The following is a 17,169-nucleotide window of genomic DNA, read 5'->3' as shown; positions in this document are numbered from 1 at the left end:
TATAGTTTATTTTATTTTATTAAGGTTTATTTATTTTATTTACTATAAAAAATGAACATAGATGCGCTTATAGAGGAAATTCAACCTAAATTCATAATAAATTTCTATGAAATTTACTGTGAATTTAGGTCAAATTCCCTGTATAAGGGCATCTATTTTTACTTTAAGAGGAGCTCAACAAGGCAGAGAGGGACGGGCTTATAAATTGGTGTGAGCGCCCTTCGGTTGGCGAGGTGGGACTAAACACTGGCCGCAACTAGGACCAGCCCTTTAGTCCCGGTTTGTGGTATGAACCGGGACTAAAGGGTGGTGGGCCAAGAGCGTGGCCCATTGGTCCCAGTTTGTCCCATCAACCGGGACCAAAGGGTCCGGACGAACCGGGACCAATGCCCCCACGAGGCCCGGCAGGCCCCTGCCGCACGAACCGGGACCAATACTCACATTAGTCCCGGTTCGTGACTGAACCGGGTCTAATGTGAATATTGCCCTGTGACCAAAGCCCAGTTTTCTACTAGTGTGGACAGACATACGTGATGCGTCATCCATGACCTTGTATGAGACTTTGCACGGCATGATGTCTCAAAAGGACGCGAGGGACGAGAAAAAACGACAAAGCAAGGACGAGCAAATGAAGCAATACCTAGAGCTTCAAAGGAAGAAGCTTGAGATGGAGTAGGCGGCCAAGAAGAGGAAGATCGACATGGGGGAGGCGTCCCGGCAAAGGCAGCTCAACATCGAGGCCGCCAATGTCACGGCCAGGCAGAGGCAGCTCGACATCGAGGCCACCAATGCCGCAACCAAAGCAAAGGAGGTGGTCCTTGCCATCATGAGCGTGGATTTGACCAAGATGAGCGAGAAGACGAGGAGCTGGTTCGAGGCCAGGCAGAAGGAGATGTTCGACGCCGAAGACCTGAACTAGGCCGTCTCATCGGCCGTGGCCGTTCTTTTTGGAGGCTGGCATGGGTGCTGGTTGTGTGCCGGCGAGAAACATATTCATTTTGGGGACTGGCTATGTTGCCTGCGGGAACACGTAGGCCGCTGGCTCTGTTGCCGGCGTGAACTAGGGCCGCTGGCCTGAATTAGGGCGTTATTTTGAAAGTTGGCGTTTGAAAAAGGGGGCGGACAGGATGAGGCCAAAGGATGCATTCGCGCATTGGGCGCACGGCCACCACATCCCAGCACAGGCCAAGACACGACCCCATTGCCCTACCCAAACGGTCAGAATCCGGGCAAAACGAACGTCCGTTTAGGGTCGTACGCTGGAGTTGGCCTCACAGCCGACGCCATGGCGAGCAGGGCAGTCGGCCTCGAGGTGCCCAAGGACGAGAGCGACGACTCATCCGCCGGTGTGCTGCGCGAGCGTTTCCTTGTCATCGACTTCCACGCGTCCGACGAACACGTACCTTGTGTGACGGTTGCTCCCGCCGACGAGCACGCCTCTCGTGCCCGACGGTGGTCGGACGTGGCATCCTCGCGGCCTGGTCCAAGTGACGCCACGATCGGATACCGACATGGACACACGGAGAGTCAAGTACAACATCATCTCGGGGACGTCTGCGGCGTGCCCGCACGTCGCCGGTGTCATGGACTCTGATCATAAGATACATTCGGCACAGATGGCGAACGCCAGCCCACTCGACAAGATCACAAGAACGGCAGGGGCATCCTCGACATCAACACTGTCGGGGGCACGACGCGGTTGGTGGCCGGGGCCGAGTTCGTCCTCCCACGGCTGACTTGAGTTGCTTCCGGCATGGACACGGCTGGTGGCCGGGGCCGGGATCGTCCTCTCCCGTGATGCTAAGGCCCCGACGCCAGCGCGGGACGAGAAGACCCGGAGCGCCGTGGAGGGGTTGCAATAGATGTAGTGGACGCCGACTCTGGTCACCACGCCGCAGACGACCTTGCTGCGGTGTCAACGTGTCGGAGCCGGACGTGTTGTCGTTGTTCCGCCTCACCACGAGGCTGCACCAGCCATCGGGTGGCGCTGCTCGGCGGCATCGTCGGTGGCAACGCCGTGGGGGAGGCGCTGCACTTCCTATTCCGGCTGTCGGCAATGCGAGAGCTCGCCGACCGTAGAAATGGGGTTCACGGCGCCTGTGGCGTACATCACCCTTGTTGTCTTCTTCTTGCCGGTCCTCTCATTCGACCGGCGTAACGCCGGGGTCCATGGATTGACAGCTCACCACCAGGCTTGTCTCCCCCGTACTGCAGCAACCGCCACTCTGCACGGCCGCTCCTCCGCCCAGCCCAGCTTCCCTCTCCTTGTCCCTCTTCCGTCCTCGACCCGACTCGCGATCCATAGGAAGGAGCTGATCTCGGTGGTTGCTTGTAGGCCGTAGTTTATGTTGTTACAGTATATGACATGAAGATATTTTCTTGCTGAACCTGACATGCATCTAACAGAGGTACGGATCCGGCGCGTACGGATCCGGCGCGTCCATGCTCATCATGCACCACACGTGTTGCGGCTGGAGCTCCCAGAGCTGCACCTCGCAGCCCCACCGGCCGGGCCAACACCACCCGACGAGGCTCTGGCGGGAGAGAACGCTGCACTCGAAAGCGATGTTGGAGCACCTGACTCAGCCGGATCAACACCGAACAGAGAACCTAAAGAGGCACAGCCAGCATAATCCATTGCCACTGTTAATAGATAGGCAGTCAACTGTCTCCCGTCTCGCTCCTGTGCACCTCCTGCATGCATAATCTCCACGATCTCATGCACGTCGCTACGCCCGGCGCTCCGCGCCTTGTGCTGTACCAGTGTACCTGCACTAAATATACATTGAGCAATACATCGGCAGCACCTAAGGTGCGTTGCCTCTTCTTCTTCCTGCCTTCCACAACGACGCCTCCTAAGAAAGTTGAAAACACAGATTTAGGGTTTTGCGTGGATGGTTGACATCCAGCCTCACGTCTTAACATATAGATGATCATAATTAAAATTACATACGTATACAAATACATGTACAAGGACAATATACTAGACCCTACTTTACATGCCCCCTCAATATGAACTACATACAAGATTCGGATTGGTTCTAAAACGGTCTAGCATCTGTCTAGTAGCGGGTTTAGTAAATACATCTGCTAACTGATCATCTGTAGAAATAAACCTGACTTCCAGTTCACAAGCAGCTACTTGTTCTCTCACAAAGTGGAAATCAATCTCAATGTGTTTAGTACGAGCATGAAACACTGGATTCGCCGTCAGGTAAGTTGCCCCTAAGTTATCACACCACAATATAGGAGTGCGCCGCCGTGGGACTCCAAGTTCTGTGAGAACTGAGTCTATCCAAATGGCTTCAGCCGCACCATTGGCCAATGCCTTATACTCTGCCTCGGTACTTGATCTCGAGACTGTGGGTTGCTTCTTCGAGCTCCAAGATACAAGGTTAGGTCCAACAAATATAGCAAAACCACCAGTGGAGCGCCTATCATCAACACAGCCTGCCCAGTCTGCATCGGTGAATATACTCACTCCAGTAAATCTGGACTTACGAATCCGTAGTCCCATGTCTAACGTACCTTTGACATATCTTAGAATACGCTTGACTGCTTCCCAATGATCCTCCGTTGGCTGAGACAGGAACTGACACACTTTGTTCACTACGAAGGAGATATCAGGACTAGTGAGGGTCAAATACTGTAGTGCTCCAACCACACTGCGATACCGAAAGGAGTCATCTCTACCCAGTAGTGCACCACTATGACGTGAGAGACTCTCGGATGTAGCAAGCGGAGTGGAAGTGGCCTTGCAGTTCTCCATGTTGACGCGATGAAGAAGATCCAAAGCATACTTTTTCTGCGTCAAGGTCATGCCCCCTGAATGAAAGGACGCTTCCAAACCAAGAAAGTACTCGAGGCGACCCAAATCTTTAATGGGAAAGCTAGCAGACAACGACTGCACAAGACGATCCACCGCGGCGGGGGTAGAGCCGGCAATCACAATATCATCAACGTACACCAGCATGTATATCTATATAGTACCCTGGGAGAAGATGAACAGAGATGCATCTGATCTGGAGGCAACAAAATCGAGCTGCGAAAGGCGTTGACTCAAACGAGCATACCAGGCACGGGGCGACTACTTGAGACCATAAATAGACCGCTGAAGTTTGCAGACATGAGAGGGATAAGTGGCATCCTTGAACCCAAGTGGCTGCTGCATGTACACATCTTCGGCCAAGAACCCATGTAAAAAGGCATTGCTCACATCAATTTGTCGGAGGCTCCAGCCACGAGACATAGCAAGAGATAGAACCAAGCGAACTGTGGCAGGCTTCACCACGGGGCTAAAAGTATCTCCGTAGTCAATCCCATGCTGTTGAGTGAAACTGCGAGCAACAAGACGAGCTTTGTGCTTATCTACAGACCCATCCGGACGATGCTTGGTTTTGAAAATCCACTTGCAGCTCACAATATTAACACCAGGTGGCCGAGGCACCAACACCCAGGTGTTAGTGTGACGGAGAGCAGCAAACTCCTCGGACATGGCGGCACGCCAGGCAGGTTCACCCAGAGCATCACGATGGGAAACCGGCGCGGCGAAGAAGGCACGGCGGCGAGAGTCATACCGAACCGTGCCATCAGTGTAAGACTTCTCCTTGCGCGTATGATCACGATGGCGCGTAACCATAGCATGCGCCGGAGCTGCATCACCAGTAGGAGAAGATGACAGCGATGAGGGCTCGGCCGAGGGTGTCGCGGCTGAGGGGACCTCAGCAAGGGGCGACACGGGCCGAGAGACGACGGTGTGCTGGACCGGCCCAGGCGAGGGTGGCGGCCCGGGCGACGGACCGGGCGAGGGTGGCGACCCAGCCGCGCCGGGCGAGGGTGGCGACCCAGCCGCGTCCGCGGTCGTGTCATCGGGCGAGGTAGCTGCGCCTGCCTCGGGCGGCGGGACATGCACGTCGGGCGCATCAGGAGGCGTCGGAGCATCAACATGTACCTGGGGGGAACTCAAAGCAATATCACCTGCAAAAGACAAGTTAGATGACAAATAGGACAGGCCATATTTACGCACATGGACATCCGGAACCGGTTCATCGGAGGGAAAAGTGAGTGCATGTTCAAGAGAAGCAGGATCAACCGAAACGCCGGGTTGAGAGTAAGGGAACACAGTCTCGTCGAAAACAACATCACGAGAGATGTATATCCGACCGGAGGTACGGTCAAGACACTTATAGCCCTTATGCAAAGGACTATAGCCAAGGAAAACACACATCTTGGACCGAAACTCAAGCTTGTGAGCATTTTACTTGCGGAGACTAGGCCAGCAAGCACACCCAAAAATCCGAAGGGAGGAGTAGTTGGGCTGAACATGAAACAGACGGAACAGAGGTGTGTCCTTGTTGAGAACCGGAGTGGGCATACGGTTGATGAGGTAACATGCCGTAAGAAAAGCCTCATCCCAAATCCGAAGTGGAAGAGAGGAGTGCGCAAGCAAGGCAAGACTGGTCTTGACCAAATGTCAGTGTTTGCGCTCGGCAATACCATTCTGCTGAGAGGTATGTGGACATGACACTCGGTGAGAGATGCCCGTGCGTTGAAAGTAGCGATGGAGTTTGTGGTATTCACCACCCCAGTTGGACTGAGCAGCCTTGATTTTATAATCCAAAAGGCGTTCGACATGAGCCTGAAAGTTGTAGGAAACTTGCTCAACATCAGACTTGTGTTTAAGCAAATAAATCCAGGTGAAGCGCGTGTAGTCATCAATAAAACTAACATAATACTTGTACCCTCCCGATGAAGCAAGAGTGGGACCCCAAACATCTGAATGTATTAATTCAAGAGGTACAGTAGTGATATGAAATGAAGTAGAATAAGGTAGTTGATGACTCTTAGCACGCTGACAGGCATCACAAACTAACGATGAATTATTTGAACTAGAATACGGAAGTTCATGACTCCGAACAATGGAAGTGACCACATTATGTGTAGGATGACCAAGACATTGATGCCATTGCGACGATGAAACTCGAACACCGGAGAAGGCACGACGAGACGATGAAATGAGGCACGAGCGAAGGGGACCGGATAGACCCCCCCGTAACTTCTACCGTGAAGGATGACGCACCTGGTTGCTTTGTCCTTAACAAGGAAAAAACGACGGTGAAATTCAACAAACATGTCATTATCACAAAGAAGACGATAAACAGAGAGAAGATGTTGGCTGATGTGTGGAACATGAAGGATGTTACGCAGTTTAAGAGATGAACCGGGTAAACGCGAATGACCAATGTATGAAATAGACAAACCTGCAACATTGACCACCTGAACCTGATCCTTGCCGTCATAGCGCTCGTGAACCTGGAGGCGCTCAATATCATTAGTCAAGTGATCCATAGCCCCGGTATCCAGCACCCAAGGAAAGTCGACGGTGTTGGTGGAGGCCGAGTTGGCGGAGCGGGAGTTGTGATCCTGATCATAGCGCTTGCGGCAGTCGTTGGCTTCATGGCCCCAGTTCTTGCAAATTTGGCACCGGGGACGCCAGCGGTTGCGACGCCCACCTCCTCCGTCGTTGTTGCCGGTGTTGCCCCCTCCACCTTGCCGGCCATTGCTGGCATAACCAGCATTGCGGTCACGGCCGCCGGTGTTGCCGCCATTACCGCCCTGGCGGCTCTGCGCGGGCTGGCCATGTCCATCAGCCGGGCGCCCCCTCCGTGGGAGGGAGAGGGATCGGAGTAGGGCGCGCGTCCGCCCGCGCCGTACGAACCCGAACGGGTCACAGCGTTCGTGGAGGGAGACCACCCCTCCACCGCACTCTGTTGTGCCTGCAGCGCCTCGAAGGTCAGAACCAATGAGTGAAAACTGGAGTAGGGCATGGGTGCGTTATTCACACCCAAGGAGGCGGCGATGGAGTTGTAGGCGGAGCCGAGGCCGGTGAGGATGTGATCGATAAGCTCATCATCGCGGATCGGAGAGCCGGCGGCGGCCATAGTGTCGGCCAGGGCCTTCATCTTGTGCATGTATTCCGCGGCAGACAGATCATGCTTCCTCAGCGACTGAAGTTGCCGCCGGATGTGGCGGACATTTGGCGCGGCTCTGGGCGCCGAACATGGCGGCGACGGCTGTCCACACCGCATGCGCCGACTCGCAGCCAATGAGTTGGCATGCAATATCCTCATCCATGGAGGTGAGAAGGAGCCCCTTGACGCGCTGATCTTGAACCCACCATTGGTGGTACTCCGGGTTGGCGACAGTGGTAGCAGCGTCGCCGGTGCCGACAACGAGTGTTTTGGCCGGTGCCGCCTTGGTGCCATCGAGGTGTCCGTGGAGGTTGGCACCGACAAGAACGGTACTAGACCCTACTTTACTAAGAAGCCCCCACGCCGACGCCTACACGGAGGAGGGGCACAGCCGCGCCGACGACCGGAAGGGGAAGGGGCCGGCGGGGAAATGGTGATTTCCTCCGCCCTTCCTCGTTCTGTTTATATTTTAGCTATGTTTCATAAGTTTGTAGTATGGATTTGCACTGTCCGCCGTTGGACTCTAATGAATTATGTTCCTTTTGCACGGCTAATCCGATGAATTGCGTTTTGATCATGCGTTTTACGTAGCGTTGCATGAATTGCATGGTTTTGAGGTTTCGGATACGAGGGAGGCGAGTGTGGAAGACAAAATATAAGGCGTGCCCGGTCACGTCCGCGGGCGTTTGAGGGGTCGGATTTGCCCATCGCGGCTGTAGATGCTCTTAAGACATGCATTTGACCACTAATTACTCCATATATACAAGGTTATATGACATAAAATTTATGTCACTAGAGTCGTAATTAAAAGTACTTTTGTTATAATAGTGATTTTGAGGGAAAGACATGCAATTTTAGTGTCCATCCAAACACATACCCAACCCAACCACAGGCCCATTCCAATTTTTTGGCCGGGCAGCTCAGGGTTCCGATCCAAAAACAAGCTTTTGGTAACGATGCCTTATCTTATGTATTTGGATTTTCGGGTAAGACAATGGATCACAAAGATAGATGAATGAGGGGGAATTTACTACACTCAAAAGCAAAGCAAGCATTCCGACTCTTTCTTGTTTGACGGGCTTACACTAACCATGCATGGTGCTATTTTCATATACATAGTTTATTGTGCATGAAGGTGCTTATTCCGGCATTTTATTTCCGTTTAGTCTTCATCTTGTACACCATAATGTTATGAGAAATTCAAGCCTAAAGTATGATAAATTTATAATAATATTACGCCCATACAAAACAAAAGAGAAAATTTCTAATAATACCTGGCATGTCATATGGATTGGAGTTTACATAACCAATTTATAACTTTGTGGTTTCATTCCTTGACCCAATTTTTTTTCATGAGAAAAGATTCCTCGTGAAAAACCTTGTATCCAAATAATGCTCCCCTGGCTTTATGGGTTTCCATTTTGCATTAAAAAAGAAGATGTTGAGAGCTGATCCAATTTCTGAGGTCCTTCCATTTATTTCTTCTGTTGACAAAAATATTGACTGGATGATAGGAAGGCACAGTGTAATTTTCGCATCGCTGCCGTCCACTCGCCACCCATCCGACCGTCCATTGCCTGTGGTCGCGGATCGACGGGCCCGCACCATCCCCTTCCCGCGCCGTTTAAATACTCTGCCCAAGCCCGCCTTCTCATCACCAAACACTCTCCCGCCTTCTCAAATCCCCCATCGCGCCAAATCTCAAATCCCCTCTAGCCGCCATGGACGCCTCAGGCACCGGCGCCGTCCCCAAGGCGAAGAAGTACGTGGTGGGGCGCAAGCTTGGCGGCGGCCCCAGGAAGAAGGCGTGGCGCGGTCCGTCAAGGCCGGGCTGCAGTTCCCCGTCGGCCGCATCGGCCGCTTCCTCAAGAAGGGCCGCTACGCGCAGCGCGTCGGCATGGGCGCCCCCGTCTACCTCGCCTCCGTCCTCGAGTACCTCGCCGCCGAGCTGCTCGAGCTCGCCGGGAACGCCGCCAAGGACAACAAGAAGGCCCGCATCATCCCGCGCCACCTGCTGCTCGCCATCCGGAACGACCAGGAGCTCGGCAAGCTGCTCGCCGGCATCACCATCGCGCACGGCGGCGTGCTGCCCAACATCAACCCCCTGCTGCTCCCCAAGAAGACTGCTGAGAAGGAGCCCAAGTCGCCCAAGAAGGCCGCCAAGTCCCCCAAGAAGGCTTAGTCGATTACTAGTGCTTCGTGATAGAATTAGTGTTTGCTGTTTAAGTGATGGTGTCGATGTAGTATGCTCTGTTCTGCTTTGAAAAAAAAGAAGTCAGAAATCTCTTTGACTTACAGTAAATTCTTTCTCTGTCATCCGTCTGTTCATGATTTTGCAATGCCATGGAGTTTTACATCTGTGCGGTGGGATCAATAGTTGTATCTACCAATCGTCTGAATCTGATAAGTTCTCTTGGTCTGGTACTCTGGTTACTAGAAAAACTAGAAGTCAGAGTTGCAAGCTGAAGAAGCCGAGGAGCATCCCAAACCTGTAGTATGAGTTCAGGTTCAGACATTTGTGCATGTCAAGTACTACCAAATGCCAACGTTTCACCTGTACTTTGTCCAGCTGCTGTAGTCACGGAAGCATTTTCCTGTAATTGGTTGTCGCCCAACCAGGTATCACCACATTCTAAAACATGATGTAGTATAAAGGAGCATCCCCTAACTAGAAAGACTAGTGAAAGTCAGTTGCAAGATTAACAAGTCAAGGAGCATACACTGGAATTTAGGTTCAGACATTTGAATATATAAAGTACTATGTCCAGCTTATGCAGGAGTAATGGGTTATGTTGCTCTGTTTCAGTGAAATCAGGCAATCGGGAAGACTGCTAGCAAGACCACCGAGAGCACTCGCAGGAAGGGGTATAACTTTTGAAGAATATACAAATAGGTAGAGTTTTTTTTTTTTTTTTTGCATAGAAATGGGCAGAGCAGTTAGCAAGTGAGGAAAGGAAACACTTCAAAGAGTGAGTTTATCCTTTTTTTTAGAGCCAAAACGTAGAACAATCGTTCTACGGTATGAGGTTTATCCTTCTTTTTGAAAAAACCCTCATATCATTTCATTTTCAGCACAATGCTTGCTACACATGTTTCAATTACCAACATTAGGATTCAGAGGACAAAAAAATGCAACCCAGCCCGTTTATTGTTCTAAGTTTCATTTGGGATATTTTCATAAATGTTTTATTTTATTGGCTCAAAATAGATTATGAAGAAGATATATAACACAATAGGCGCACACCCTGCCTATGCATAGTTAGGATGCACACAACCAACACCAACTCAAACACACACACGCAAAAACACGCCAGCAACTAGCAAAGTCATATATGACCAAAATTATGCATATGCGAGGAAAAAAGGAATAAATAATCCTCGAAGCAATCAGATTTGCGATAAGCAAACTACACCAGTGATCATATCGGTACTAACCACCTAATTACATCACATGGACGACAAGGTTCTTCAAAAGTAACACCTTCAGAAAGGGAGTGACACTCAAGCGCTGCCGTCACTGGATGCAACCATAAGGCCAAACTATATGTTTTCACCTTGAAGAATCGATCTGAATATATTCGAGCAATGCCTTTAACAAGAGTAAATAGCATAAAACTACTTCTTTACAGGCTAAGGTTTCAAAAAACTACTTTAGCAGCTCCACAGATTCATCCCGATGACTCCAATGAAGCTTCAAGACTGGTGGCCGCAGGTATAAGGGCATTTCTAACCGCTTCCCAATAAATAGTGGAGTATCCGGTGGAGTAAACCCTTAGTGGAGTAAATTTACTCCACTAAGTTTTGTTTGGACCTAGCCGATCCCCTATGTATAACGGAGTAAAAAAATTCATTTGCATTTCATTTTGGGCCACCGAAACACATTTATTTGCTTCTTTTTTTCATTCAACGACATTTTGATACATTGAAGTGCATAATTCACCAATTCCATGCCACGAGAGCAAGACCAAAGAAAATAAGAACCACAATTAGACATTTTAAAAGATATCTAATTTCCGTAACTGCTCCCACTAGTTGGATTAATATCTTCTCTGTGTCTTCATTGTTGATCTGCAGCTTCTCGAGCTTGCACACTTTTTTTTCTTTGATTCTAAAGAAATAGACGTTGCTTCGCATCTAATCTTATCTCTAGCCTCTATTCTAGCAACGAGTGCACGAACATCTATCAATTTTGGTGCTATCAATAGATCGATGTATTCTTCTTCTCAATACCAAAACTTGCATCCATCCTACACACAAATTTCCGCAAACAATGAGCTACCGAAATTGCGCCGATCCGGTGAACAACCGAATCAAAAGAAGCACATATCCCATTACTTTTGCACTTGAAGGACACTCATCCGGGATGTTGCGGCGTGGTAGAAACTCGGCGCACCACCTGCCGCGTGCAGTCGTCGCACTGTATGACCGGCAACTGCAAGATGAAGAGCCGCTGGCTGGCCAGCACCGAGCCCGGGCGACGACCAGGCATGTCTTCGCCGACGAACCGCTGACGGGAGAGATTCGAGTGTCTAGAAGAGGAGTCGATACCTGCATGCGGCACGAAGGCATTGCCGGGGCTGTGCGGTTCGATCCCATGGCAAGGCGTAGTCGCCGGTGGCCAGAAACGTCAAATCCGTCGGCGGCGGTAGCAACCGCAGATCCATCGGTTCTGTGCCGGCGATGGGAAGAGGAGGCACAAATCCAAGTGGTCGAGGATAGTGGCGGAGCCTACAAAGCATCCACAACGGCGGGCCGGTGCCGGCGGAGGGTGGGAGGGGCGGCGCTGGCACAGATGCGGCGCCGAGAGGCAGTGGAGGAGAGGCGCGACTTTTACTCAGCCGCCGAACGGTGGAGTAAATATAGGAAAATTTGCCGCGGCTGAGTATAATTTTTACTCCCTTGACGGATTGGGGATCGGTTAGGTGCTAGTTACAAAGATAAAATCAAAATTTTACTTCTCTAACCGGTTACAGGGGACCCGTTAGAAATGCCCTAACACGATGGTAGAGAATGGCGCTCAATTCCTTGATCTCGGTGACCATCAGGTTCATCTGGCTACAATACCGACGGTGGTAGTTAGGCGTGCCAGTGCGGAGCTTGTGTTTGTGGAAGCGTGCGCTGTCGAGCGGAGACCCCAGCGAGTGAATGCCCTGTAGGCTCTTTCTGGGGGGCGAAGTAGTTTGTTTTGGTGCGTGTGTGAAGTGTGAAGTTTGGACTCGATGCTAGCTCAGCCGGCTCTCAGTAGGCACTACGACACTACTACGTCCACATGCTGAGTCCAAAGCCCTATCGTTCCACCCGTGGCATACCGTACCGAGCACTTTTCCGGCCAAAATCTGACCACCTTTTGTTCTCTTCTCACCCACTGCTGTGCCGACCTTCCGCTCTTGTGTAACCTCGACCGATTTCCATGCTGACAAACATGCATGAGGACGTACTTGGTCCAAGATTCCGGTGCGGAACAGCTAACGATTCCGGCTCCATGCGACTAGTAGTCATTAAACAGCACAACTGTTAATTCGTAGCTGCATCTTAACAGTCACAGTCAGCCAGAACTAGCTTCAACAAGATATATTGGCTGGTTCATTCAAGCACGTGAGAAAAATTTGCTGTTATACGCTAATGTGACCATGATTGCTCGTTTGTATCTGGAAGATGTACAATTGCTAACACGAATGCATGGTTTGATGGTTACACAATGAGTGAGTTACAACCAAGTACACATTTTCTTGGAACTAATGAACACATTTCCCATATGTATCAATAATATTTGCTCAAAATAGTAAAATAAAAAAAACGTTATCACAAACATATATGTTCACTCAGCGTCCAAGAACTTACGATCTACGAGACTTGTTCAGTATTAAAAGGCGGTGTGCTATATCTGCCATCGATGGTCTTTGATCCACGTCAAGGTTGAGACACTCCACTGCCATCCCTGCCAGATTTTGAAGAAGCTCCAAGTCTTCCGCTACCACAATTTCATTGTCAAACAACTCGGTTGCTCTGTTCCAATTGTTGTGAGCTTCGAGGAAGCTCTTTACTAAGCTATTATTGTCGGAATGTGTGGCCTTCTTCCTACTAAGAAGTTCCAACAACACCACTCCGAAGCTATAGACATCACTCTTTTCAGTTAGCAAGCCTGACTGTAGATATACTGGATCCATATAGCTCAAGTCACCGATGACTTTTCCGGTGTGGTCTTTGTCTCCCGCAAGCAACCTTGATATGCCAAAGTCCGAGATCTTGGGGACAAACTTATCATCCAAAAGTATATTTGCTGGTTTAACATCACCGTGTAGGATTTTGGTGTTTGTTTTTGAATGCATGTAAGCAAAACCATCTGCTGATTCTACAGCTATACTTAAACGTATATCCAAGTTTAGAGGCTTCTTGTCTTTGCTGTGAAGAATGTCATCCAGGCTACCACCAGAGAGAAATTCGTATACTAGCAGCGGTGTACCAACCTCGAGGCAACAACCTATGAGCCTAACAATATTCTTGTGGATGACTTGAGATTGGATGATGACTTCATTTGCAAATTGGTCATTTTCCAGCAGACTAGCACTAATCGGTTGCTTCACTGCAACTTGTTCTTTACCAAGAGTGCCCTTGTAAACTACACCGAACCCACCTCTTCCAATAAGATTGCTTTCCTTTAAAATTGGCACGGGCTCCTCCTTTTTGAAAATTTTAATATTTTTTGCTCTCTCTAGTGTAGGTCCACCATTCTTTTCGTAGAACTCCCTGGTCTTCCTTCTCTCTTTGTGGAGAAGAACTAGAAATGATATAACTACTATGACAGAAATACCACCAATGATACCTACATAGGAAAACATCCTACTAAAAAGTTTGCAACAAATGATATTGCATAAAAGATAATAAATTACTGATTCAACAAGTTATTTAGAATTTTACTTAAAAGTAGAAGTACCAGTGAATAGTTTAACACAAGAAAGAAAGGGGAGGGACTCTGCCTTGTGATCTTCGAGTCAGCGAGCCTCACAAAGTAAACCATATATATGTACTCTGTCTCGGGGAATTGGATTTCTATACCAAGGGGAAGTATTTGTATGTGGAGTTGTGGACCTTTGTTGGTTGCATCCTTGTAAGTTTACCGCAAGGTGGATCGAGAAATTGAGAAAATGCATAAATGTATGAGTAGGAATTGAGCAAAATGCACCAAGGGAGAAAATAGTGTTTGATCCAATGTGAGTGTTGTGCATATTCGGGCTTACTAAACTAGTCTCTGCATTGGTATTGGTCGTGTGCATCCTAATCGTGCAACGGTCGAGCGTGTGCTCATAGTGAATGTATTCTCTTGATGCAACATTATAAGTCAATAAAATCCGCTCTTTGTCGAAAAAGCTAGTCTCTGTGTACTTGTAGCTCCCGAGGAAGCGCGTGAGGATCTTTTGCTTTGATGAGTTTTCACCAAGGCACAAAATTTTCTCATCTTCAAGTCCATTTATCATTTGTTTTGATAGTGATATGTATGAAAGGAGAAGCTACCCTGCTATGCCAACAAGCTGAAACGGACATAATGGGATCTTATGTGCCAAAGTCTTAAAGCCATTTCAATCCCATTGTTTTTATGACAATTCAAAATCATTCTAAACTTCATTTTAATGACCCTCTAAAAATTTCATATGTTCTTTAGAGCAACATAATTCATACACCAAAAATTATAGTGGCAAAGGCACCACGCTCCACAAAAATATTGTGGGTCCTATTTCTAATGATTATTTTACACGTGAAATTATTGTTAATTCTTATGTAAACGGGTAAGCTAGATTAATGCATAGAATATTGTAGAAAGCAAGAAATTAAGGTAATCAAAGCCTAGAAAGTAAGTACCTGACATCTTACAAAAGTAGTCATGTTATTAAACTTTCCTAGCTTTGAGAATTAAAAAATACAAAATTATTTAGATTGGTTAGTTCAAATTGTAGTGTTAGATTTGATCAATAATATTTTGATCTCTTTCTCATAACTTTTTACGAACAAATGATACTACTGAACATGTTTGATTAAGCCCGTCTATTCACCAACGTATTTAGATGATCCAGAGACTATGCATCCTAGTGGGTCCTTTTGACTGGCAGTGAAGTGGGATACACAGATAAGCCCATTCTAAAACCACGAGGACCACGCGAGCTCACAGCCTCACACTGGGTAACCTCATCTGGTCAAGGATGACGGCTGGTGTATGGGCCAGTCTTCAGCATGCGTACGCGCAAATGGGCAGGATTCGTGTAGTTGTCTATGTACCCCATCCGTCTCAAAATAAGTGTCTCAACCTTAATACAACTTTACATTAAAGCTAGTATAAAGTTGAGACACTTAGTTTGGAATGGAGAGAGTATCATTTTAACTTATTATTTACCTATGTTTTCAGAATTCACTTTAGAATTAACATGGTATCCAATATAAACATTTACTCCCTCCGTTCCTAAATATAAGTCTTTGTAGAGATTTCAATATGAACCACATATAGATGTATATAGATGCATTTCAAGTTTAGATTCATTCATTTTGCTGCGTATGTAGTCCATCTAGTGGAATATCTATAAAGACTTATATTTAGGAACGGAGGGAGTACAGAGTACATCTTATGTTCACATGTCAGTATTGTAGTTAAAGAATCTGGTAATGACATGTATTAGCAGTTGAAGCAGTACTTACCCACAACCGCCTTGGCTACCAGGGGAAATTTCTCAACACACTGTCCTAATTTCCCATCGCCTCTCATTCCTGGCTTGCATGGACAATCATATCCTCCCGGCCTGTTCTTGCATATGCCTTTGCTCGAGCAGTAGTATAGATCGGGGAACTTGCACTCATCGATGTCTTGAGAAGATAAATTAAGGGCATGAAATTAGTCGTCTAAGACAGGATGGAGTGTGCTACTAGTAGGTCAACGAATTGTTAACTTGATTGAGAAGAGATAGTACCTCGGCATCCATTGGCGATGTAAGGGTTGCCCTCGTAGTGCTCCGAGCATTTGCACACGTAGCTGAGTGCATAGCCCGAGAGGCCAACTGTGGCGTTGACACAGTAGCTGTTGCTGCTGGCGCACGCGTAGTCCGGAGGTGGCCGCTGGCCTTTCGCCGGGCACGACGCGTTCCCGACGATGGCGAAGTCGAGGACGACGGGGAAGCTCTCCAGCAGCAGCGTGTCGCCGTACAGGTCCGGCGTGGAGAAGACGTAGCGCGACTTCTCGACCACCATGGCGTAGGAGCACGGGCTGGACCTCCACCGGGCGTTTTCGTCCGCGACCACGAGCCCCGGCGCGACGCTGCCGTACTCCGGCCCCGGGGGCAGGGCGGCCTCGCAGCAGCCCTGCCCCGCGCACGACCCGTTCCTCGCCGCGAGCTCCCGCTTCGTGCCGGTGCGGCAGGCGAGCGTGGTCGAGCCGTCCACGGCGACGTCGACCCTCCAGCCCACTCCGACGACGACGTTGAGCGTCTGCGACACGGCGAACGGCCCCTCCGTGATGCCGTTGCCGAGCGTCATGGCCTGGGTTTGGAACCTGTACTGGGTGCTGTTGGTGCTGCAGCCGGACGTGATGGGGCCGTACGCCCGCGCCTGGCTCCTGTCGGCTGACATGTCCACGAGCTCCACCGGAAAATACGAGGTGTTGGTGTACCCCAGATAGGCGGCGGCGGCGTCGGACGTGTGATCGGCTGCTGCTCGGCTAGTTCAGCCCCGGCCATGGCTGCTGCGCCTGCAAGAATGAGTAGAAGCTGGACAGGCAGCAGTAGCGACAGCAGCCTCGATTGCGAGGGCGTGGGCATGTTCCTGGGCGCGACCTGTTTTTCTTTTCCTTTCTTTTTGGCTAGCTTGGATGCTCTGCGGTTTGCGCACCATGTGTTATATAAAAAAAAATCAGGAGTCAACAGCCAGTCAACTGGAGTTTCAAAAAAAGAAAAGAATAGCGAGTCAACTGAGCTTTGTCGCCACGGACTTCACGCGTTTCCTCGAGTTTGTATTTTTGTTTCGGGAAAGGTTTGTACTCGGCCGCGCCCGGTCGCGCACCGGACGTTCGATTGGGGGCATCCTATGACCAGAAGCGCGTAGGAACCCACCCTTCGCTATCTTCTTTCTCGACTTCGATTTCACTCCTCTCGCGTCCCGCTGCTACCCGCCGGCGATCGGTGTCCCTGGCCGCAGTTGGAACTGCGTGCCGGTGAGCTGT

General features: G+C 49.5%; 1 protein-coding gene and 1 pseudogene across 1 annotated transcript; one reads left to right on the top strand and one right to left on the bottom strand.

Annotated features, from left to right (window-relative positions):
* Positions 1 to 8,640: 8,640 nt before the first annotated feature.
* LOC109748433 (histone H2A-like) lies at positions 8,641 to 9,273 on the top strand (annotated as a pseudogene).
* A 3,335-nt stretch (positions 9,274 to 12,608) lies between these two features.
* LOC109748424 (wall-associated receptor kinase 2) lies at positions 12,609 to 16,817 on the bottom strand. The gene is made up of 3 exons (XM_020307454.4): positions 15,926 to 16,817; positions 15,657 to 15,821; positions 12,609 to 13,794 (listed from the first exon to the last, which is right to left on the bottom strand). The coding sequence occupies exons 1-3, from the start codon at positions 16,578 to 16,580 to the stop codon at positions 12,809 to 12,811; spliced, it is 1,806 nt and encodes a 601-aa protein (XP_020163043.1). The 5' UTR covers positions 16,581 to 16,817; the 3' UTR covers positions 12,609 to 12,808.
* Positions 16,818 to 17,169: the final 352 nt, after the last annotated feature.

This window comes from Aegilops tauschii, chromosome 5, assembly GCF_002575655.3.
Source record: "Aegilops tauschii subsp. strangulata cultivar AL8/78 chromosome 5, Aet v6.0, whole genome shotgun sequence".
NCBI lineage: Eukaryota > Viridiplantae > Streptophyta > Magnoliopsida > Poales > Poaceae > Aegilops > Aegilops tauschii.
This window is presented reverse-complemented; position numbering and strand designations above follow the sequence as displayed.

Coding starts and splice junctions, on each gene's coding strand:
- LOC109748424 (XM_020307454.4), bottom strand. CDS start 16,580: ATGTCAGCCGACAGGAGCCAGGCGCGGGCGTACGGCCCCATCACGTCC. Junction 15,822..15,925: donor CATCGCCAATGGATGCCGAG/GTACTATCTCTT, acceptor TATCTTCTCAAG/ACATCGATGAGTGCAAGTTC. Junction 13,795..15,656: donor GGTAGCCAAGGCGGTTGTGG/GTAAGTACTGCT, acceptor TTTCCTATGTAG/GTATCATTGGTGGTATTTCT.